This window comes from Thunnus maccoyii, chromosome 7 (genome assembly GCF_910596095.1).
Source record: "Thunnus maccoyii chromosome 7, fThuMac1.1, whole genome shotgun sequence".
In the NCBI taxonomy this organism is placed as follows: Eukaryota; Metazoa; Chordata; class Actinopteri; order Scombriformes; family Scombridae; genus Thunnus; species Thunnus maccoyii.
The window spans coordinates 20,583,326-20,607,009 of record NC_056539.1 but is presented as its reverse complement, the minus strand read 5'-3'; the positions used below and the strand labels follow the sequence as shown (position 1 = coordinate 20,607,009).

The 23,684-nt window shown below is 39.5% G+C and overlaps 2 protein-coding genes across 4 annotated transcripts in view; one reads left to right on the top strand and one right to left on the bottom strand.

The window, feature by feature from the left end:
• LOC121900138 (adhesion G-protein coupled receptor D2) overlaps positions 1–17,193 on the top strand; it is a 98,971-nt gene extending 81,778 nt beyond the window's left edge. For all 3 annotated transcript variants that reach the window (XM_042416163.1, XM_042416158.1, XM_042416159.1), the window contains one exon: positions 16,034–17,193. In XM_042416163.1, the coding sequence (XP_042272097.1) occupies positions 16,034–16,171 (138 nt within the window). In that variant the 3' untranslated portion in view covers positions 16,172–17,193. The remainder of the gene's footprint in view (positions 1–16,033) is intronic.
• A 55-nt stretch (positions 17,194–17,248) lies between these two features.
• nr5a2 (nuclear receptor subfamily 5, group A, member 2) overlaps positions 17,249–23,684 on the bottom strand; it is a 71,518-nt gene continuing 65,082 nt past the window's right edge. The window contains exon 7 of the mRNA XM_042416164.1: positions 17,249–20,577. Coding sequence (XP_042272098.1) covers positions 20,330–20,577 — 248 coding nt within the window. The 3' untranslated portion in view covers positions 17,249–20,329. The remainder of the gene's footprint in view (positions 20,578–23,684) is intronic.

The window sequence follows — 23,684 nt, the reverse complement described above, 5'->3', positions numbered from 1 at the left end:
AATGCTGATTAAACCTATCACTGACAGGTAAATCTCTCTGTTTTTCACATTATACCAGAGTTTTTAATCTGGTGTCAGGTTTGACATTACCGTGCTGGCCGGATGAATGCATACTGAGCATGCTCTATGGGCAGAACATGCACACTAGAGACTTCCACCGGCCAAGCAGCTAACTTCCAGTTAGCTCTTGGCTAACTTGAATTGGGATAAAGTAATTTCATCATGCAGCTCTTCCAGACTTTCCAAATGTTATCAGACTGAATGGATCAAATCCGACAGTGAAATTAGTCAGTTCGTGGGGGTTCTATGACCGTTTTACAGCTGCAACAGTAGTAAAGGAGTAGGCTACTGCGGAGCCTTTGTCGTTAACACGTGTCAACAGTGTTTTTGTAATTACGCTCACTGCCAGAAGGGGAGACAAAAGTCCCACACTCCAGCTTTAAGTTTTTACTTTTTATACACTTTAGGATCCTTTGTGTTTCAGCAACATTCTGAAATAAACTTTACAGAGACATTTCCCAAAACAGTACTATTTGTACTTATATAAAAAGTAATGAAAATATAACCAATAATTATGAAGACAATTCCTTGAATTTTCTTACACTATAATGTGTTTTAGAACCCCAGGCAGTTATTACTATACATTTTTTTCAATTCTGTTAACAATTTACTATCCTATTTTTCAATAAATATTAGAAACATAGTATGTTTGAAATTAACAGAAACTTGGAAAGAATCTGTAGACTCTTGTTGTCTGTTACATAAAACAGAGTAACAATATTCCTGGTTTTACCCTGCTGAAATTACCCCAGTTGACCTTTCCAGCCTGTTGAGTGTTTCAGTGTTGGACCAGTTAGCCACAGCTCCCTCAGTGTACTGTTCTCACGCGATTGGGAGTCCCATGACAGGCCAGCTGGAACCTCCACCCCACCCCCCCAAACACACACACACTCACAGGCACAAATCCTCCTTGGAGCCACCACTGGCCAGCCAGGCTGTCAGTTATTTCGATGGGAGGGTTATGAATGTGTGTGTGTGTGTGTGTGTGTGTATGTGCATTGGGGGTGTTAGGACTTCCTGTTTTGCCCTGTTTGCTTCAGTGCTTCATGGCAGGGGGACTGCTGGTGTCATGTCACTGTGGGACTAGCAAGACATACAATTTACACTAGGGGTAAACTGATATGGTATACTGTATGATATGACATGATATATGATACAATTTTTGCAGCTGCTATCTACTACCGTTACTAAGTTTTATATTCTTATTATAATCTTGCCAGCATGGTAATGCCTCCATAACAGCCTTTTCACCAGAGCACAGGACTCAATGGCTCTCCTTAGAAACCCAAACTAATGACATTTCTTGTGGATAGGTTAGCAGCTCTTTAAACCAGGGTGAGACAAGTTTTATTATATTTATTTTACAGACTATTGATTAAAATTCCCCTAAATCACACTGGAGTGATTTCTCTGGACAAACAATAAAACCACATTTCTCCGCCTGCTCCCATCTTATCAGAGGTGAACAATATCAACTTGTTATTTTCCAGTTTGTAGTAAAAAGCTAATAGGGTTCAATTGCTATTAGCAAATATCAGTGTATCCATAATATAGCCATATTCTCCAGAGACATTTTTGGTTTTACTCTGTCATTCATCATTTCTTAATTGTGTTTACTTATTTTCTCTGAAGCAAACGACAGTAACTTTACAACATTAATTACTCATGCATGGGATGTGATTTCACTATTCCTCATGTCTTAATTTAAACATCAATCCAACATCGGGTTTTGCTGCATCAGTCTACAGCACCAGCTAATGAGCAAACACAGTCATTAGTAGATTTAATTGAAAAATCTGTCAAATTATATTATGTAAAAGGATCTCTTAAAATCTAGTGCTTTTTGAAGAGTAACGGAGGTTTGTGAATTTTATTGTAATGTCTTAGACGTCACTGTCATTTTACAATAAAAACTTATTACTTATAAGAAAAACATTAAAATGAGCTAAACCAACTAAATGTTTGTGGTCGACCTAGAAACTAATAATTAACTAAGAAGAGGAAGCCCCACCACTTCTTCTCTGACTGACTCTGAAACCCTCTAAAAAGTTTTAATAATTCCTACCAGAACATCTAAAATAATTTAAAACATTTTGCAACTTACAAATCATATTAAAACCCTTAAAAGACACAGACTCCTGCGCACTCATGACAGATACTATTGATATGGTAATTAAGAAGCTTTTTTGTATCCTTACCATTCACAGACACCATGTTGTAGTGTTTGAGAGCATCTTTAAAGACTCTCTCATAAACACTCACTGAGTCTTTACTTTTGTCTTTTTACATGAGTAGCTTTCAGTGCAAATAATATTCCACTCACTTGAGTGGGGTATTCAAGTGCTCTTTCTAGCCAAACATTCATATATACTAATACACATAAACTCATTATTATGTAAATGTTTACATCTCACACACATAGCTGTACACTCACTCGGCCCCTTTGCAGGAGGAGTGATTATGTCTTGGGGAAAGCACCAGTCGTTTTCCATTAATCCGAAGCAACCAGTGGTGATTGATCAATTAGCCCTGCTTAAAGCTGTGGCTCAGGCTGATCAATAGCACTGATCACCAGCCAAAGGTTTTTCATTAAGATCTGCTGCTCTGCATGAGTAGACTCCATTAGCATAGGCCAAATGGGCTGTGAGGAATGCAAATGCTGGAGTGAAAAAATACACACACAGAAACACACCTGAACACACACACATATGGGCTCATATATAATACGCAAATGTTAGCGTGACCACTTTGGAATCACACAGCTTTCTGTTATCTTCAAAAGCAATGTACAGTCATAATAAACATATAAACACATATTTCATTATGTGTGAAAGAGTTGTTGAATTGACCTGAATTATAATTGAAGGTTTTGAGATGTAACACAATACAACGCCACCACAAACTCTGTGCTCAAAAAATGACCACAGAATTAATTTGCAACCTGACATAGTCTACTGTATTAATTTGCATTGCATTATACAGGTACTCTTGATTCTCTTGCCTCTTTATTAAGCAAAAGTAATGTTACATTTTTAAATTAACAAGTTTTTTTTAGAATAAGATGTCCCTTTTGAAAAAGTCCCAGTCTGATAAAATGACTTCTGCCACTACATGAAACCCCATTTTACACAACTATGGAGATATCTGGTATTTTAAACAGAGATTTCACCGGGGTAAAATATGTAATAGTCAAATCCTTTGACTTATTGTATGAGCTATAATAACGCAAAGACTTGAACAATTAGATTTAAATATTAAATTTATAAATAACAATGTGCTGCTGTATTAATAGCAGAATCGATGCTTCCAGTTGATACTTCCACAGTGTGTTTAATATCTGCTGCTAGTTTTCTAAATCATTATTGGTGGACTACTGGTAGGTGAGACTGTCCTGTGACCATAGTGTCACAAACACCACTAAAGCATGTCAGAGTAATTGTCAAATACACTTTGAACAACACTCTCTTTACTGCTTCCTTATTCATTGTAAGATGTTAGGAATGCGAATGGCCATAAAATAATGTCCCAAAATATAAACATATATGACTCATAATGCCTCCAAATAGTCTTTATGGTTCCATAGTGAGCATGTCTGGCAGTGTTTCCCTTTCAGCCCACTCATTGTCAGCCTTTTTGTTAGTTACCTGAAAAACAGCGGATGTTGCTGTGCCACAGCGATATTTCTGATCCACGACCCCATCGAACCCACGGGATCATCCATAGCCTAAAACACAAAAACACCGGCCGTCTACCACTGTCAAACTCACCTTTCTCACCCTCTCCTAACCCTCAGCGGGGCAGAGAGCCATTGTTTCACTTAAACAATCCTCATTGAATTAAAAACTGGCTGCGCTTTGTTCAGTGAGGCTGATGCATACTGCTGTCACGGTCCTATCGTTAATGTGCCATCACTGCACCTCACATCCTTAGCAGACACAGGCAGCGCTGAGCTTATTTCCTCCATCTGTAGGTGAATGTGTGCGTATGTGTGTGTGAGAGAAGTGTGTTGGTAGATGGGTTGAATGAGTAAGAGAGGAGGTTGGAGGGTGGGTCATTGTGCGTGTGTGTAAGTGTGTGTGTGTGTGTGTGTGATAGTCAGCATTAAATCGCTCAACAGAGAAGAGAGTTTTGTGGCATGAGGTGCTTCAGTCACTGGTGGAAACACCACAGAGACCTGGTGACACACACATACACAAGTGAGTCATTTTAGTTTTTAGCCTTATGAAATGTTTTCAAGTGAGAAGTTAATTATTTCTTCTTGTTGAATATATGTATGATTCTATCTGATTTTGGTAGGCAGGGTGGCTTAATGGTTTGAGAGAGTACTATTAATGTAAGATTCGATTCCTCCACCAACAAGACTGTCTGGCCAGATATCCTCTTAAGTGTCCTTGACCAAGCAACCACAACTCCTGGTTTCTCTTATGAGTAAAGTGTACCCCAGAACCTCGGCCTGTGTCAACCCAATCAAGCCATATTAACCTTTTATTGGGCTTTTACCAAAAGAAGTACAAGGGATGGGAATGTAACAGAGACTCCAGAAAATATACTCTGATCCAATACAACACTGCAATAAATACAATGCTACCTTTTAAGCTTATAATGTTCCATTATTTTTGAGACTGTTTTTCTCAGGCACTAAAATCACCTTTAGGGTAATTTTATAGGCTGTGTCTACATTGGATTACATTATATTTTTATTCATGCAATTCCTGGTTAAAAAAAAAAAAAGAAGAAGATAAAACTGAGGACATTCAGGTTAGAACAAGGTTCAGGTTCAGATTTGGGATTAGGATAGAGAGAGAATGTATTCAAGAGGAGATGCTCATAAGTATGGTGACGCAAGTGTGCGTGTGTGTGTGTGTGTGTGTGTTTGTGTGTGTGTGTGTGTGTGTGTGTGTGTGTATTTTAGCGGATAGGAAGGGAGTTGGCCACAGAGATACTGAGGCAGACAGGAAGAGATCATCCTGGTCTTACCATGGTTGGGGTTGAGGCCTCTGGCTCCCCCGGCCCATACACATGAGCAAGTTATTGCTTATACGCTTAAACACACACGCAAATGCATGCGGAAGCTGGTACACACAAGATTAAAAACATAAATGTAATGTCTCCTTCCCTTTTACCTCTCACCTCTGACATTTTACCGACACAGTACTGGATGCTTTTAAATTCCTTGGTCAGAAAACTGAACCTCTTAAATTCATAGTAAGTCATTGTATGTTTATGAAAGCCTCAGATAAATGCTTAAAATTTAAAATGCATCCTCAAGTGGCCACCCTGCCTGCCCAGATACACACATACAACGGCTCACACACACATTTTGTGACCGTTACTGTGTCTAAAGAGTTCGATGAGTTTCTTGCAGGGATGGCATGGCAGCAGAATGATATTTCCGTGAACCATGGGTGGGTGGAGGTGGGATGGATGGATGGACGGATGACACCCGTATCCACCTCCACTGGGGAGAGGAAGTCCCTATCAGAACACAACAGGAAAGAGACAGCGCAAAAACAAGCGCATGTCTTTTTGGACATTAAATCACTTCCTGTAGAGCTCTGGGCTGTTTCCCCCACTATCCTCAGCCTCCACCTCAGCCCAGTTTAACTACTCTTTCAGCACACAGAAAAATTGATCAAGCCTCTTTCTCTTTGTGCATAAAAGTGTACATATCCCTGTGGGTACGTCTCTAAGGTATTGCACTGATGAGTGAAATAACCCATCAATAACGGAGAGAAGAGGCTTGAGATCCCATCTAGAGCAACTGGTTTTTATCTTCTAACAACACAAAACACCTTTGCTTCAAAAGAAAAATCTATTGCCCTATGGCCACAGCATATATATGTAATACCGTGCGGCGTGCCAATCTGATTTATCACTGTGACTTGCAGATGTGATGAGTATCGTAGGATGCAAGTGCCATATAAATCCCTGCACCCTGACAGATCACAAGCCCTGAGTCTGGACCTGGTGCTTTGATCCTCATCCAAGAACAAAAACAAAGAGACAAAAAGGTTTATCTGTGGCTGTAACAGGAAAAGGCCTTTTTAATGGTGACAGGAAAAGACAATGAGCACAGTTTTCATTCAAAACACAAACATAACGCCTTGCTATGGCCTGGCCTGTCATGTTTTTCGGTTGTGCGTGGTACTGAATGGCTCATTACAGACATCAGACATCTTGAATAAATCTCAAATGTATATTGAAAATGCAGCTCTTGCACAATGCCGTCCTCGTCCAGGGCACAGCTGTAAAAAATATGACTTCCTTCCTGTAGGCGATTTCCTGTTTATGTCTGAATGCAGGTCGGAAGAGGTGGGGGGGGAGGTGGTCCCTGCCTCATCCACCGTCATCCTTCCCTAAAGGTGACCCCAGTCCTGATGATGCAGGACGCTATGGAGCCCAGTGTCATCACTCTGAACAGAACCCCTCTTCCTCCTACTTTGCTTCTTTAGATTTTGAATTTTGAGAAATAATCACAAACACTGTTCACTTTCACCTTCCTTTCTCCCTCCCTCTTAACATACAGAACGAGATATATCCACAAAATAAACTGTTGTACTCTTTTACTTCTCCCTCCTCCAACATGCCAACATGGATAACTGCAAAACAGTCTCTTTTATCCACAAAACACAAAAAGGAGGTATCTACTAAGCAAACACACTCTTGTGACATTATTTGCGTTTTCTGCTCTCCGCAAGACTTAAGAGACCCCCGCACTCTCCCCCCAAAAATGTCTCAATTGCACACACATGGATCTTCCTGAGGCGCGCTGTTTGTTTCATTTTCTGCTGATTTGCCTAAAACAGGCAGCGGCCGCTGCTGTGAATGTTTAATTTAAGAGCTCATGTTCCCCTCTGTACGATATGTGGTGGTTGGGAGCGTGGATGGGCTTGATGAGGGGGGTCCAATGGTGGGGTTGGAGGAAATTTGGGGGTGGGGGTGGGGGGTGGGGGATGGTTAGGCTGATGGAGACCCCCAGGTCTCCGGGCGCAGTCATTAAGATGGCTCCTCGGTTTGGAGATGAGAAAGCATGCTCGGCACTCTGGGCTCATTGAAGATGCTCCCCTGCCTACTTGGAGCATCCATTATTTATGAGTTTTTACAAATTCCAACTGACATTTTTATCAGTTGTAGATGTCTGTTTCTGATTTGGCTACACTGGGTGTGGTTGTCCTCCCCCCATTAAGAAGAAAATATTAGTCATATACAAATGCTTGGTATTACAAAACATGAATTTTACTGTTGGGTGCAGGTTTCCTCGTATATTTGTATGTATGCTCACTTTTTGCTTCTTTGGTTTCAAAGTGGATAAGAAAACAGTGACATGTTAGGTGAAGACACAAAGAAAAGGCCATTAATCACCCTGGCTTTTTAGCTGTTATTTGTAATAACACTGAATTCAATGAGTCTGTAATGTGCAAGGGTCACTCTTAAATCCAAACCCTGCAACAAATGAGTACCCAACTCTGCAGCTTTATGCAGCTTTTTCAGCTCATTGTTTTGATTTTCCAGCCTGCACTTCGACAAATGAAGTTTTTCAGCTGTCCAGTCACCAGATTGCTAATAGATATATTTAAGAATTAGTTAGTTATTGGTTATATGCAAGCAATGGCTAGCATTAGTTTCTGCTCGCAGCAAGAAGAAGGCTGGCCAGCTTTTCTGTGTGGAGTTAGCATGTTCTCCCGGTGCCTGCGTGGTTTCCTCTAGGTGCTCCGGTTTCCTCCCACAGACCAAAAACATGCTTTGTAGGTTGACTGGTGACTAAATTGCCCGTAGGTGTGAATGTGAGTGTGAATGGTTGTCTGTCTCTATGTGTCACCCTGCGATTGACTGCCGACCTGTCCAGGGTGTGCCCCGCCTCTTATCCAATGGTAGTTGTGATCAGCTGCAGCCCCCCTCAACCCTCTTAAGAATATGCAAGTTTAGCTAATGGATGAAAAAATGCAGTAAAACTGCAATATAACAGCAGAATTCAGTGATGACTACTAGTTATGAGTAAATGTGTGTGTCCATGAATGACCAGCCCTGGTCCATCAGGAAGTGTCGTCTCTCTGCTGCCAACCAAGCCAACCTCAACCTCGTGGCTGAGCCAGTATTGATCTGGCCGCTGCCCTGTGCGCATTGGTGTTCAGCCTTGGGCTTCACCCAGCCTCCCCTTACCTTATATCACTCACCTCATATTAGACTCTGAGCTTGATATGCACTGGTAGGCTCTAGTGCACTGCCACAGAGAGAACTTGTCAAATGCCAGTTAACATGTGCTCTACCAGATGACCTCCCACCCACTGTCAATCAGCATCAGGTGCTGGAGGTCAATTCAACAATGTTGTGACTTCTGTTATATGTGGGGTTGTATTCATTGTTACTGTTGTCAGTAGAACCTTGATTAGATACATGCAGATAATTCATGTTGTTTTCTCTGTCTCTGCACTTTTTTTCACCCATTCTTATCTCCCTCTATGTCTCCTACATCCAAATTATGTACAAATCATTGTGTAACCTGGGCAGTTGAGCAAAAGTAGGGGGGAATAGTTACAGAATGGACAAGGTGTCTTTTGTAACCTTTTTTTATATCTGGATTATTGGCTTGTATTTTCTACATTCATAGATACACTCAGTCACTTGGCAGCTCCACTAGATAGGCTGAGTACTGTAATTGGAGATCTTCAAGCCAGCTGGTGGCTTGCATGTCAAAAATGAATAGCAACAAAAACAGCCATGCTTACAGAAATATTTTGGACCACAATGAAAGACTGAAAAAATGTGTAAACCATCCAGATGCAAGGGAAGTTGTCTTTTTTGGATTTGGGATGTTCTCAGACCCCAGACCTAAGGGCATCCCTTAGGATGTAGTGGCACCCATTCACATATCACAGCTCTGTTGAAAACGATGTTGAAATGATTCAGTAGACTACTTAAGAAAATGCTGCTGTCTGCTGCTTATCTTTGTGGGACTGAACAAGCAGTGAAAGAAAAAATGAGCAGAACCTATTTGGCTTAAAGTTAGCCTTTGCTACTTTTACTGCCACTGTGGACACAAGTGACAATTACAGGATAATGGTGGCTAAAACATAGTGCAAAAGTAGAGAAGAATCTACAGCTAACTGACTAACTGACTGAGCAAGCATATGTTCCATTGCTCATGAGTTAAACTTTTTATTTTTAAAAGAATTAATGTGCTGGGTTTTTTTTCTTTCCAAAATTACATTGTCTCATTTTCTTGTGTTTTTGTTTTTCATTTTAAGGGACAGTGTCATATAAAGGGAAAAATAATTCACAATGTAAAGATAGATGTTGTGTCATCTGTGTTGTCGTTCGGAGGTGTTGAGAGGTTCAGATGATAGCTTAAATGTAGTAGGAAGGTCATTCAGTGATTGAAGTGATGAACCTGTCGTCACAGGAAAGGGAGACATTAGAAGCAAAACACAGAGCGTCTATTGATGTGTTGAGTTGGGTTATGGTCTTGTGGTGTTGGGGGGATGGAGAGGGGGTAGCTGCCTCAGAAACCAAGACAAGCTATTATAATGATGTCCAACAGGGCCCAGCCCACACAAAGCCTTTATACTGAACTGTTTCCCTGTTGGTTTCCCTACCAGCAAGCACTGCCAGTCCAAGAATCCTGAAAATCAAATGCTGGTATGATTAGAGTTTATAGGTCACAGGGAAAGTCTATAGGTGATTTTTTTTTTAAACAATTTAATGGACTGGAGCCAGGCTTTGTTGTGTCTACATAGATCCACACCAGCTTAACAAACCCAAAACTCCAGGTGGCGAAAGGCAGCCTCTCCACTGTTACACTTTACTCCTGGCCTCTCTAAACCAGAGCCACAGCCCCAATCAGATGGTGAAGGGATGTTCCCCAAAGATCCTCCCTGGGGCCCATACTCTTCTTTTTTCAGAGCTATGTTTAAGTCTGTGATGTTCATTTATAGCAGCCTCTGTTACAGTGTTATTGCTGCCTCTGGCAAAGGACCCAGCCTCTTAAGAGTCCTCAGTAGCGTACAGAAAGTGTTGCTGTCCCAAGAGAGGGACGGCAGACTAAATAATCAGTTTCCCATCACAGTGACAATGTGAGAGCAGCTGTTTGCATCTGAAGGCCTGCCAGCAATTGTCCGTGGTGCTCTGAAACAGAGAAGGAAAGAAAGGAAGCATGGAGGGGAGGAAAGATGAAAGGAAAGTTTCTTTCTGCTTGATTCAGCCCTCTTAAGGGTTTTGATATTGATCTCACCAACAGACGTGCAGATGTATGTGCAGAGACACGTGCACTTATACTTACATCCATCTGTGGACACACGTGTACACAGACATACACTGACAGGCACTAAATTGAATTGAAGCTGAATCTTCTGTTATTTCGTAACTATGGAATATACAGTATGCAAATCATGTTTTACAATATTAATGTAGCACTCTGCAATGAAAAAACAAAAATGCTTAGCACTGTAAACAAACACTAACATTAAAGACCATTCAGGGGTAAAGACAGTTCAATGAAAACTCTTACATTAAGGCCAGTCTGTAAAAGTGTTTGTTCAAATACTTTACATCATCTCCTCAGGCAGATGGTTTAAATTGCATAGCGTCTTGATGGAAAGCAGTCAGTCTTTGGTAAAAACAGTGCTGGCCCAATCATTTGCTGCCTGTGTTTTGCAGCAGCCGTTTCTCTCAGCTCAGTTATTTAAAAGTCAGCGTTCGCAAAAAAGGCATCATCAAATCCTTATCTGTGTTTGCTCAATTTTAGTGATTTTTGTAGACAGACAGCTACTGTACATAGATCCTTATATACAGGTATAGTAGCTGTTTGAAGTGCGAATGCTGTATGTGTGATTGGTGATGGTCATGTTCTGTGTTGATTACTTCACTCTCCAGCAGTACAGCAGGTCATAGCTCAAGGCTGCCGGTGGTCCTGCGAGACTTCAGATGTTCTGGTTTTATGTGATTGGATCTGAGGCCGCCACCCATCCGCAGTTCATTCTGTTGAATATACATTTTATTGTACGTCCATCCGTTTTATTATGAATGAAGACCCACTGACCTCAGGAATGATTAAAGCCCTTTTCGCTTTTATCATATTTTGCTGTGTTAAAGAGTGTTAAGTCTGTAATGCAACAAAATGTTGAAAAAGTTAATGTGTTTGAGAATATTCACAAGCCTGTGTGTGTGTTTGTCTACATTCTATATTAATTACATTACTGGGACAATAATCTCTTCACACTATTACAAGTGGGGACTCGACATATAGAGACAGAAATCCGCCCCCACAATATTAATCATTTATTTTATTCTTGGATTTTGGTTTAGAACTAGAATTAAGACTTTGTTAGGGTCAGTGTTGTGGTTGAGCATGTTGCAGCCTCCAGAGAAGTAAACACCAATACAATATTGTCACAAAAGTAGTAGTTTGTGTGCGCTCTTTTGTGTGTACTTTTGTAGAGAGACATAATGTAAGTTGCATTATAGGCAACTGAAACCATTTAGGGGGTAAAAAGAAGACATTACTTAAATACTTTAAATGTCTGCTTTCATAATGTGCCATTGGTTGATATCACAGCAGTGATTCAGTCTATTCTCAGCTAATGAACCTCTTTACTTTTGCTATTCTAAACACTCGATATAAGGCTGCAGACTGAAACTTTCTGAGGAGTAAATAAATAAGCAAGTGATGACAGTGTGTGGGTGTCCTGATTCCTACAGCTTGTTTTTCTATGCCTGAGCACCTGTCACAAACTACTTTGTTTTAATAGTTCTAATAGTTTGCAGTCTTTTCCAGGAAAAATGATTTGCCTCTCAGGAAGTGAGTAGTTTTATTTTCCTGCAGCACAGTTGAAAGGGGAATATAGTCACAGGTTTTGCTTTTCACTATCGAAGAGTTCAAGTTCAACAGAAACACACAAACAAAATGTATAAACAACCATCCATCCGTTAAATGAATATATACATAAAAATAACTGTAAACTGCAATAGCATGTCATGGCTCAAGCATTCACACCACAGTAGTCTGTCATCAGCAAATGAAACATCACTTCATTTGGCTACGAACGTTCCCTCTCCTCCTTAGTTTAATCTTTAAAAACTTTCTTCATCTCCGCTTTCCAAAAAATTATTTGATGTCAAACCAAAAGTGTAATTATTCTTTTAAATGTTTTCATTTGAACACAATCTCTTTACTCAGAATTCTTCAGCTGAAGAACAGTGTCGTGACATTCGGGTTGTCATGTTATTGCAGACGCCACAGACCTCTTTCTTTGTCGTTCCCGCAGAGCACTCGTTCTGACACTGGCAAAGCAAAGGTCAAGATTCCACGTTGCAGTAAAGCATTCACCTTCGCCACTTGGCTGAGGTCTGGCAAGATTAATTCTTTGTGTCTTGCCGTCTCTCTATGTGCCAGGTTCATTTTTCTTACAATGGAGCCAAGCAAACGCCAGAGAAAAGTGTGTGTCTGAAAGTGTGTGTTTGTGTGAGTGTTTTTAAAAGACATTGGTGCAACCGTTTTAACAGGGCGACTCTGTTTGAATTAGATGTTCTAACCCCCCGCTCGCTAAATGGATTTCTGAAGTGGCTGTAGTTGGAGGCTTTCAATCGGATGCAACCTTGAGTCCTTTTTTATGGGAGCTCTGTAGGATTTAAGTGCCGGTATAACATGAGCACGACTGAATGCATGCTCCTCATTTTTTGAAATTGAAAAATCTCCAAAGGCTCTCCCCATTGTGCAGGCAATTAATGGAATGCTGGCAGCGAGGTTCAGGTGCTTAAAAGTTGTATTTTTTCTCTCTCTCTCGCTCTCTTTTTAATGACTAATAAAGGATAATCATCGTGGAAAAAAACATCATAATGCTGTAGGCTTCCTCTTTATGCACAATGATGTATAATGCATGCTTTGAAATGAAACGGCAGCGGCCTTCGAACCATTCCATCTCCAAACCTTAGTGTATTTGTTTTGCATGCCACAGTGAGGCTTTTGCATAACAATGGTGAGTGTTCCCATTAACAATGCTTGCCTATTAATTTGATCTTTAGATTTTTAAAGTTTGTCCATCAGGCCGCCAAACAATGGGTCCCCTAGTTGCTGTTTGGTGTAAGTGATTAGAAAGTTGGCTAATTGCCTCTCTGAAGAGTTGTGCTGTTTCCTTTTAGCCTCCGTGTTCGTCATCTGTGAACCTCCGCCAGTTTGAACAGTGAAACAGATGAATAAACCATTTTATTCATCCTTTAAATTCAATGAAACGTTTCCCCTGGTTCTGGAGATTATTTCCAAATCATTTTTTAGATAGCTATTAACATGTAATGTGTGTCTTGATATATGAGGAGAATATAAATAAAATGCCACTGAAAGTTAGTTTTATTTCAGTGCTTGTTTTATGAAATCAGGACTAAAGTCTTTTTCTGATATCAGTTTGAAACAGTTGCGAAAGCTCTTTTAATATTGTTATTTACAGTGCTAGTGTCTCATCTTTGGTTTGGTTTCTTTGCTCTTTTTGTTGAGGTTTAACTTCAAATTATGGTTGTTTAAATCAGATGACGTTTTACTGATTAAACGAGACAGTTAAATCATGCAGAAAAAATGTTTCCAGTGTCAAAAATAGCTTTGTCTTCGCTGCCCAGATGAACTAGTAGTTTGTTTAGCAGAATAAATACAGAGCCACTGAAAACGGAGGTGAAAATAGACGATTATAGCCTATATTCAACTTGACGACCTAGAATGGCTGAATCAATGCACACACATGTGGTGGTCGCTTGGAACAAACATTTACATAAAGCAAAGAATAAACTATAATTGATGTGTTGTAATATTATAATCTATGAAGTCACTGTTAGGTGTGATGGGTCATTCTTACTAATGTATCCACTAAAGTTTTTGCCACATTGTGGTGCTTGGCAGCTGTTCATTTCGTTGAGTCTGCTTGCGCTTTTCTCAGGCCTCTTGAGCCTCCAGGTCTGCCTGAAACCAGACTGAACACCAAAACCGGCTTATTCCAACATTCAGTTGCACCTTTTCTTGCAATCTTGGAGCACTTCCAAAAGCTTTTGTTTTTTCTCCTGCCCTCAGTCTCTTTCTCTTTGACTGCGCTTTGACAATGCAGGGAAACATACAAGCGCATCTCAGTAAACACGAGTGATGTGGTTCCAGAGTTTAAAAGCTTCACATAACACTGGCAGACACAACTTGGGGCTGTTTGTGTGACGGAAAGGAAAACTTGTTTAGAAACTGACAGCACTGCATCTGTTTGTGTGTGTATGTTTGTGAGCACAACCGTGTGTATGTGTGTTTATGTTGCTTTTGGCAAGTTATTCATTTGTGGGGTTTTTTTGTTCTTTTTTCTTTTTTCTTGCTCTCTGTGTGGTTATCTTTTTGAGTTGGTCGGTTTGGAGCTGATGTCCACCTTCGGGGATGCGCATAGCATGCATTTCTGAGTATTTTCACCTGAGGCTGCACTTGTTAGAGTCTGTGGATAAATGTATATACATTATTTATACAAATTCAGGGCGAGTGAAAGCAGGTTTAACACATTTACAGACAGGAGGCCAGGCACTGCAAGCCAAGCTCCAAGTGAGGATTTCGACGTTGTGTACCGGGGATCGAGCTGGCCGCTTGCCCGGCTGTGACCAGCATCCTTAATGCTGCATGAGAACACCGCTAACGTTGTCAGCAATCGCATCATCTCATATAATTAGCTTCATAGGGAAAAAAAAAAAGAATAGATGTTAAAAAGTTCTGTTTTATTATATTTACAAGAGACATTTTAGAAACCTGTTGGCTATCATTGCTGGATTTTGGGTTGCTAAAAATTCTGAAAATGAAGAAAACTCATAGCCAGCTGTATATATTAGATTACAGAAACAATGTCAGCAGTTTTTGCTTGATTCTTTCAGTTGAGGTAATGCAGAGTCTTACAATCCCAATATTATTACACTAATAAAAGTAGACAACCGTTTAACAACTTGTTGCTTATTTTAGAACGGCAACATTTACATTTAACCTTGGAATATATGTGTTGAATGAGAGGAGAGAGAGGAGGAGGTCCAGGGTCAGGGGTAGCTCCGAGTTGTTGTGGTTTGACATCTCATAAGTCAGTCTAGATTAATGTTGTATTTTGTGTAATATAAAATACAGCAAAATAAAAAAAATACATATATTTTTTTAGTTAGATAATTATGCCATTCATTTGCACAAAGCTTTACCTGTCAAAAAAGTTATAGTTCATTAACCGCATGCCAAAAATCACTTTGTAATACCAGAAATCCATTTTAATAATTAATGGAGGTCTTTTTGTATTATCACAGACATTTGCGCTGTTGAAGGTTGTAGAATGAGTGTGTATAAATTGTTTTCAATATGGCAATATGAGGCTTGAAGAACCCAATTTATCATATATATACATACGTATACATGCATACATGTTTTTATATATATATATCGATAGATAGATGGCTAGACAGATGGATAATTTTGCCATTTAATTAATTAATTGTTTGAAAATAAATATTTAAATTACTAAGAAAGAAACCAATCAATAACGTAAGGGTGAAAAACTTACACAGACACAAGTCACAAGTACAACCGGTCAGTGATATAAGACAAGATGAAGCTGACTGAAACACTGATCAGAAAGAAAAAAACCCTCCATGAGTCATGAAGGAAACTTCAAACAAAGAAACATATAAAACATATTTTAAAGATTATTACTATATATGTAGTGTATGTTGTTGTTGAAATGCCTTTAAAAGCATTAAACAGGGAGGGCTGTGTTTTAAAGAGGAGCGTATGTGTGATCAGATTCAATGATAGAATAAAAATGAGTAAAGAGAAATTCTGTATGGTGTAATTTAATCCATATAGATTTGGAAATGTTCCTCAACTCCTTCCAAATTGACCTCTGTGGTTTTGTATTTTATGACTCAGTCTTGTGTTTTTGCAGTGCAAATAAATACTATTTTCCTAAAGTGACTTAACACATCTCCTTCTCCCAACCAGGAGCCTCCTCCCTCAGAAGTGGACGCCTTGCCGACCGGTTGTAGTCTTCACGTTCCTATGGAGCTCGAGTTAACAGCTTCCTGTTTCCCTCGCAGCCCCGCGCCTGAGAAAAGCTACGGTCTCGTCCACGTAGACTGACCCGGCCGGTGTGATGAGGATTGTAGTTTGAAATTGTGAGTCATTTTTTTTAATCAGAATTGATCGAATGTTTCCTTATTACTCTGGCTCCTTTTTCCTTCACTTCACCTGTGATCATTGTAGAGACACATGAATGTTTGATAGGTGTCCCTGAGCACTGCATTCCTAAATACTGGTTGCAGGTATTTTCAGCGAGGACTGCCTTAAAACACTCATTTTAAGATGTGCTAAATAAGAATGTAAGCTAAATGCCTCAAATATAAATTTAATGTTAACTTAAATTTCACAAGTTTTCACTAATGGTGCATTGGTGTATTTTTACTTTTGGTAAATTTGTGTCAAAAATATTGTCTTGTTTGTGTTTTTCATGCATTTACTCTCATGGTACTTCAATTTGCTTGTAAAAGCGTTATATTGTCCAGTAAAGCGTGCGATAATACTGCAACTGCTATTATATGAAGTGAGTAATGTAAAGGGCATCTTTGTGACCACATAGTGTGACATACTGTACATATCATGTAACTGGTTTTATTCAGGTCATCACCCTCTCTCTCTTTCACCATGTTTCCTGTCACTTTACTATCAAACTATTAAATAAAGGACAAAATAAGACAAAAAAAAAGAACAGCAAAGTGATATTTCTGTATATAGTTTTTGATTCAGCCCATGGACATACCTGTACAGATAAAAAATACATTTCCCCTAATATTTAAAGTCCCCAGCTGTTGCTCACCACAAGACAAATACATACTATTTGAGAAATAAGGTACCTATTTTTCTTTCCACAGCGTATACTGTATTTGGGAGAAAATAAAAATCTTTCATGTCAATTTCATATGTTTTTTCTCTCTTCATGCCAACATCATCAGGAACTAAGGAACAGGAACATTTTTCTCTTGAGGGTAATACATTTGTAATTCTGCGTATGACTCGGGAGTTAATCTGTCATTCCTTCATGCTGTGTTTTTATAAAACGTTGAGAGGGATGTTTGAATAGCTATTCAGTAGTTCCCATAAAAAATAAATGAAATTGATCTGGCTGTGTTAGTGTGCGGAGGAAGCGGGAATCCAGTGTTATAAGCATAATAATTATTTATTGAAATATGAGGAAAAATTCAATTAGCCTCAGAGAGACACTCCCCGGGACCAGGTAGCGATGTGACAGGGGAAGTCAGCATGTCAGCAAAGGGGGGGAAAAAGGTCATAGACAAGCGGAAGGAAAATAGCATTTGGATGTTTTGTGTATCCATGTGTTGACAGTGTACACAAGCAGGTGAATGCACAAAGTAGTCATTGTTAAAGTCCTCGTTAAAGTATCCTGCAATCAAGTCTGTCCTGACAGTTGCTCTCAAGCTACAGGTTAGTTTGTTGTAAAGCAAACAGCTGGATTTCAGACTAGTGAAGTGACAGATGACTGTTTTTCATCAAGCTTTATCTTCAAACAAACTCCGCTCGGAGGTGGAGCAGGACTTCAGCAGTATTATAACAAACATGAAGTAAAAAATGGGACTTCTGCAATGACCACGTTAATGTGCATGATTGCATGTCATATGGAGTTCGCCTGTATGTTATAGGAAGTCCAAGGCAGCTGCAGAACCTAAACACAGAAATTCAGAAAGTAATAAAAGATTGTCTGATCAATACACACAATTAACGAGGATGTCAAAAAGTGGAGTTTAGGATCATTAACAGCTTAATGACATGGTATTTAAGAGAATTTTTTTTTTTTTGAACATTAAACAAGCCGTTGACAGACTTTTGATCATTCTATGACTTAATTAACAAAATGTCGACAGGTAAACAAATACCCCAGGTTGTTGTTGGAGGCAAGTTTTGAGAACATTTTGAAAAAACAGTAACAACAACTACTGTACATGTGAAGAACTCCAAATGAGGATAATTTAGGATGCCAAACTTTTAAGACAGTGGTAAAATCTAAAAAGAAAACAAGCCAGTTTTTGTTCATTTTGGACACAATACCAGAAGTCACAGCTCACAGGGGAAAGATGCAGTCTTTGGTATAAGAGCAAAGTGGACAGAGCAACGATGCAGGTTGGAATTCAGTAAGAAAAACGAATGCAGCACAAACATCTTTCACACCTACTCACTTAAATACAATACTCTTTTCAATGTACAGACTCAAACTTGCATTAACATTTAAAAGACAAAAAATTGTGGTGATTTTTCTTCTTTTTTTTTTTTTCTTTTTTTTTTTTTTTTGAAAGCCTGTTATTTTTGCTCCAGACCTGCATCTCAGAACTACGTGTGGAAACAAAACAAGAACATGCTACAGTAAACAAATTTATTCTGGCGCGGACACCTCACGTCATGTAACACAAAGATGGAAACCCAGAGACGCAATAAATTATCTTCATTATTAAGCGTAACCAGTGACATACTGTACATCAAAAAGGTAAAAGCACTGTAAATAATAAAGAAAAAAAGTTCTACAAAAAAAAAAAAAAAAAAGATTGAAAGTGAAACGGAACCCTTTTACAGCAATACATAAGGAACAAATGTTTGAAAGCCAGCAGACACAGATAGAAATTAATATTTTAAGTGTGATTCCTTTTTGATTTTAGTGTCTCACGACATAATTTAAGTACTGCTTAAAACAAATAAAAAATAAAACACTGTACACACACCAAAAAAGCAAAACCAGAAGGATCTTTTTTTTTTTTTTTCATTTCATTGATTTCATTTTTTTAGGAAATCATTGCTTTGCAATTTATGCTTCATCACAGTTCTCTCCCATATGACCACATGAATGTAAACACCTGTTGAATTATTCTTTTTTAAATTTTTACAACATTAATACTTTATATATATATTTGTACATATTTTCATTCACATCTGCACGGTTTAGCTAGCATGGTAATGAAATAAGGCAAGACTCACATAACTGTGACATCACAAATCTTTTTTTTTTTCTTTTTTTTCTCTTATAATACTGATTATAAAGGTTTTTTGTAATTTCCTTCTTCTGTTCTGCAGCAGGCTTTGGTCTTTCCGGGACAAAGGCAGAGTCAATCCTTCTCCGTCTCCAGAATCACGCTTTGTTTTGTTCCAGTTTTGATGAAATAATAAAAGGGAGGGTGTGTTTTTTTGCTGGAAAAAAAAAATGGCTATAAATACAATTGTTGCAGCTGACATTATTAATTGAATTTATTTAACACTGGTCTTTCTGAGGTACATAGTTTAAGATGATTTGGGGCAGGTGAAATAAGAAAGGTGGAACCACAAGGTGACCACAAGGAGTAAATGACGTCCATTACAAGAGAACAGAAAACATGTTTTTCTTCTTACTGGCCTATTTCTCATTTTGTTCATCAAAGGACATTTCTTTTTAGACCATTGTTTTTTAACCGTCAGTTCTCCATTTTCAGTCAGGTCAAGCTGCCGTGGCAGACGTCTCATGTGAGTTCAAAAAAAAAAAACAGACTTGATGGCAGGTAAGAGTCTCTAGCCTGGTTGACTGCATGTCCGTTCGTCTTCACAGTACCAACGACAGCTAAAAGCCGGTTTCAGTGAGTTCAGTGAGCGCACCGGAGGATCGTCGACTGAAACGAACCGCCGCTTTTGTCTCGAAGCTGTCTGAAAGATTGGCGGTGTCACACAGTTTCCTTTCTCAGCACAAAAAGCCTCTAACAGTGTCACCAGCGCTAAAACACTCAAGGGTTGTTACTTCTCTAAGTTGCAGCCTGCCAGTCTTGATAGTCTGTGCTTGTGCAGACAATTAGATACCATCTCGTAGTGTCAAATGCAGTGCTTGTTTCAAGTGTTTTTCTTTTTTTTTTCTTTTTAAATATTGTCTTTTTCTGTGTGGTTGAGGAGAAGCGGCTCTTCTTTCAGACTCCTTTTTTTTTTGTCCGGAATAAAGGGATCCATATGCTGTTTATGTGTGTGTGCACATGTGCAGGTGTGTTTGTTCAAATCAGTACTTGTGATGGTAATTTTGAACATCAAAATGAGCTGAATATAAACAAGAGTTGCCAACACTCTCCTCTCTCCACCCTCCACATCATCACACAGTCAAGTCTGGGCTGGAGGTTGAGTTTGGTAAAAGCATTATTTGGGAGTTTTTGGGCCACAGCAAAACTCTTAAGGTGTCCATACAGCTGCATTGTGGGTAGCGCAGTCCCCACCCCTCCCCTCCTCCTAAGCTCTCTTGGCGTGTAGCATTTCAATGAGCAGGTTGTTGCAGGGCACGTCACCGTTCAGGTGTTTGTAGTAAAGGTATTCTTCGGCCTGCAAGCTGATGGCTCGAATCTCGGGCAGCCGGAGGAGCAGCTGACCGAACTTGTCCGTTTGCTGCGGGTAGTTACACATGACGTAGTCCAGCAGCGCTGCGTTGACCTGCTCCTGCACGCTTTCTACCAAGTGGAAGTTCTCCAGGTTCTTCACATCTACAGGAAGAGGCAATAAAAAGGTTTGATGAGTTGACATTTTAACAATTTGTGGGAACTGTGGAGAAGTATGAGGACACCAGTGACAGTAAAAACTGAGCCTTAACACAGACATAATGGCATTTGAAGCCCTCAGCTCTCACACAACAGTTGGTAAGTTTCTAAATGCAAAATTTGTCCACCTCAGTAAAGGTTAGTCATGGTTCAATCATGGTTAGTTTCTGGTTAAGCAGTTGCTGGATGAAGAGTTTATGTTCATTGCAAAAAGGTTGTAGGTTTGAAAATCAACTACCTTTTACGTCTCATGTTATCTCAAATCACAACTTGCAGTTTCAGAGCAGAAACTATAACTCAAGAAAGTTTTATAGTTGTCACAGTATCCTCAGTTTGGAGACGGCACAAAAGGCCATAATGGTTCCTATTTCAAAGACAAAAATGTTCGAGTGATTTGTACTCTTTTATCATGGGATAATGTTACAAGTTGAATTCTTTGGTTGTGGCTTATTTTTACTTTAAAGAGGACTTCAGAATGAGCCGCATGACGAAATATCCCCACCTCCCCCTTTTTTTTTTCCTCTGAAATGTCTCTTGAGACTGCGATGTAGAAGGAATCAGGTAAAGGCAAAAAAAAAAAAAAAAAAAGGTTGTCCTCCTGAGAGATTCATTCCCCAGGAGTCAATGAATTATGTAGGGCAGAGTTACAGCCATATTAGCGCCAGAGCTGCTCCTTAACCTCCTTAACGGCTTCGCCACCCTTTTTATCATCACAAAACAGAATGTGTCATAATTATTAGTGAAAAAAATCAACAGAGAAAGACCCCTCATTCTTGTGAAAAACAGTAATCATTTTAACTGCAGAGTGCAATAAAAGTGCAGGTATTCATCTTGGTGGGAAGTGTTTTTTACGCAGTTAATTCCTTGTGCAAATTTTGCATCTTTCCAAAATCCTACCTTTCCGCACAGCTATAAGCACTTTTCCTTGGCAATAATAAGCTCACTGGGGGCTTGAGCAGATTATTGCAAGACAAGACAAAAATGTGCTAAATGGATAATGGTGGACCAGAGCGCTGTGTGCACTTGTCATGATTATGAAGCAGCAGGGCTGCAGAATATTTAATCACATAGTAGCTATGTGTGTGTGTGTGTGTGTGTGTGTGCGTGTGCATGTGTGATCTTTTATTAATCTGTTTGACCCCAGGTCAAGTGTGCTCACAGAGGGCTAATGTGGAATGACAGAGTCCCTGTGTCTAGTTGATACCTCCAGACCAACACACACACACATGCTAACATATACCATCTCTCACATCTGATCTCTGCCTTTCTCTCAGACACACACACACACACACACATAGTCAGACACTAATCCATGGAAATACACACAATATTTCTTTCTCTCTCACCCAGTATCCCCTTCCAATACACACACACACACACACACACACACACATCCACCCCATCCACCCACCCAGAGCATTAGGAGGAAGGAGGGGGAGATAAATCAGCAGCTAATGAGGTCTAGAGAATGAGAAGCAGGTCCTTCAAGGCACTTCCATCTATGATGCACTCTACCATTACAGTCTTTATGCATGTGTGTCTGCCTGTTCATGTGTAAGTGTAGTTGCTTATGTGTGAGCTTGTAGTGTGTAGCGTGTGCATGCTCACCCTGACCTCTGGGTGACACGGCGGGGGGCTAAATAAGGCCAAGAAGAGGGCAGGAAAAGGTTGACGGGGTGTGGCCTGTGTGACAAAGAAGCCTCCAAACAAACATGACGTGCTTTTTCCTGCTGCCACTCAGCCGTCTGACCCCCTATCACACTCCTGAACTGGCTTTCACACCACAAACACCGCTGAGAAGCATTAATAAAGCCTTACAAAAGCTGAGCCAGTAGAGTGCGGGCTTTAAGTGTAACACACAGATGTCCTATGCAGGTCAACAAGGAAAAAAAAAAAAAAAGACTGGTTTTCATCTGCACAAGAAATTAAACATGTAGCAAAAAAATTGCAGAGAAAAGTTTATGAGTTGCTCAGAAAGTTTGGACAAATGTGGAAAACAGTTTTCCGTTTTGTGCTGATCAGTGCTAAACCGAGGATTTTAGAAATATCGACAAGTCCACATACCTCCGGTGCACCTCCCCTCACCTCTAGTTTCTTTTTTTTTTTTTTATTTGGATTTGTCATATGCATTAGATGAACTGTTGAACTATAGTTTCTGTAAATTTTATCCCCTTAATTCCATTTTATAGCTTTCTCCGCACTGTCAGGAATGAAATTACAATAAATACATTCTGAGTACAGACTGAAGAGTGTCAAGTATTAAAAGTTAACATTGAATGCTGGGTCAGATTCTCAGATTTGTTGTTATATTCCCAAAAAATAAGGTATCATAAAGGCTCTTATATAAATTCCCAGGCCTATGTCTTTATTAATAAAATTTTTGTTTTGTTTTGTTTGGTCTAAGTATCTTATCCACAGAGAATTAGTACCCAATGTCTCTGTCAAGCTGATTAGTGGAAAGTGAGTCAAAAATTTAAATTGCTAATTATTACCAGAGCCCCTTTTGAAAAAATAATGAATGAGGGCTTCCAAGTAAGAAAAAAAATTAAAAAAGCACAAATGACAATAGCAAAATAACTTCTGTTTGCAAAAAGCCAGGGGGGCAAGAGGAAAATCGAGAAAAACACTCGGTGTGACAAGAATTTTTTCTCAATTTTGTTGCTCATCAAATCAGACAAGAGGATTGATTCTAATTTGCTGATCATTCAGAGGCAGTAAAGGGATGAAGAAGGAGAGAAAAGAGTTGGGGGGGATTAAAAAAAGAAAAACAATTGATCAATGATTCCCAGACAGTGTCAGGTTGGAGCATTAAGTGTGCTAAGCGCTCTCTCCTTTTCCTTCAATTCTCTCCAACCCCCCTCCTCTCTCTCTCTCCCTCTCTCTATCTTTCTCCATCTCATCGTTCAGTCACTGTGGGACTAATTATCAACTTTTTTCACATAAAACAGCCACAGTTCGTTGCAGCGCCGCGTCCGAATACTCAAATGGAAACCCTGAGGTCCCGCGGAATACATTGTTTCATTTGACGGGCGATCATGCTGAAGCCAGCGACC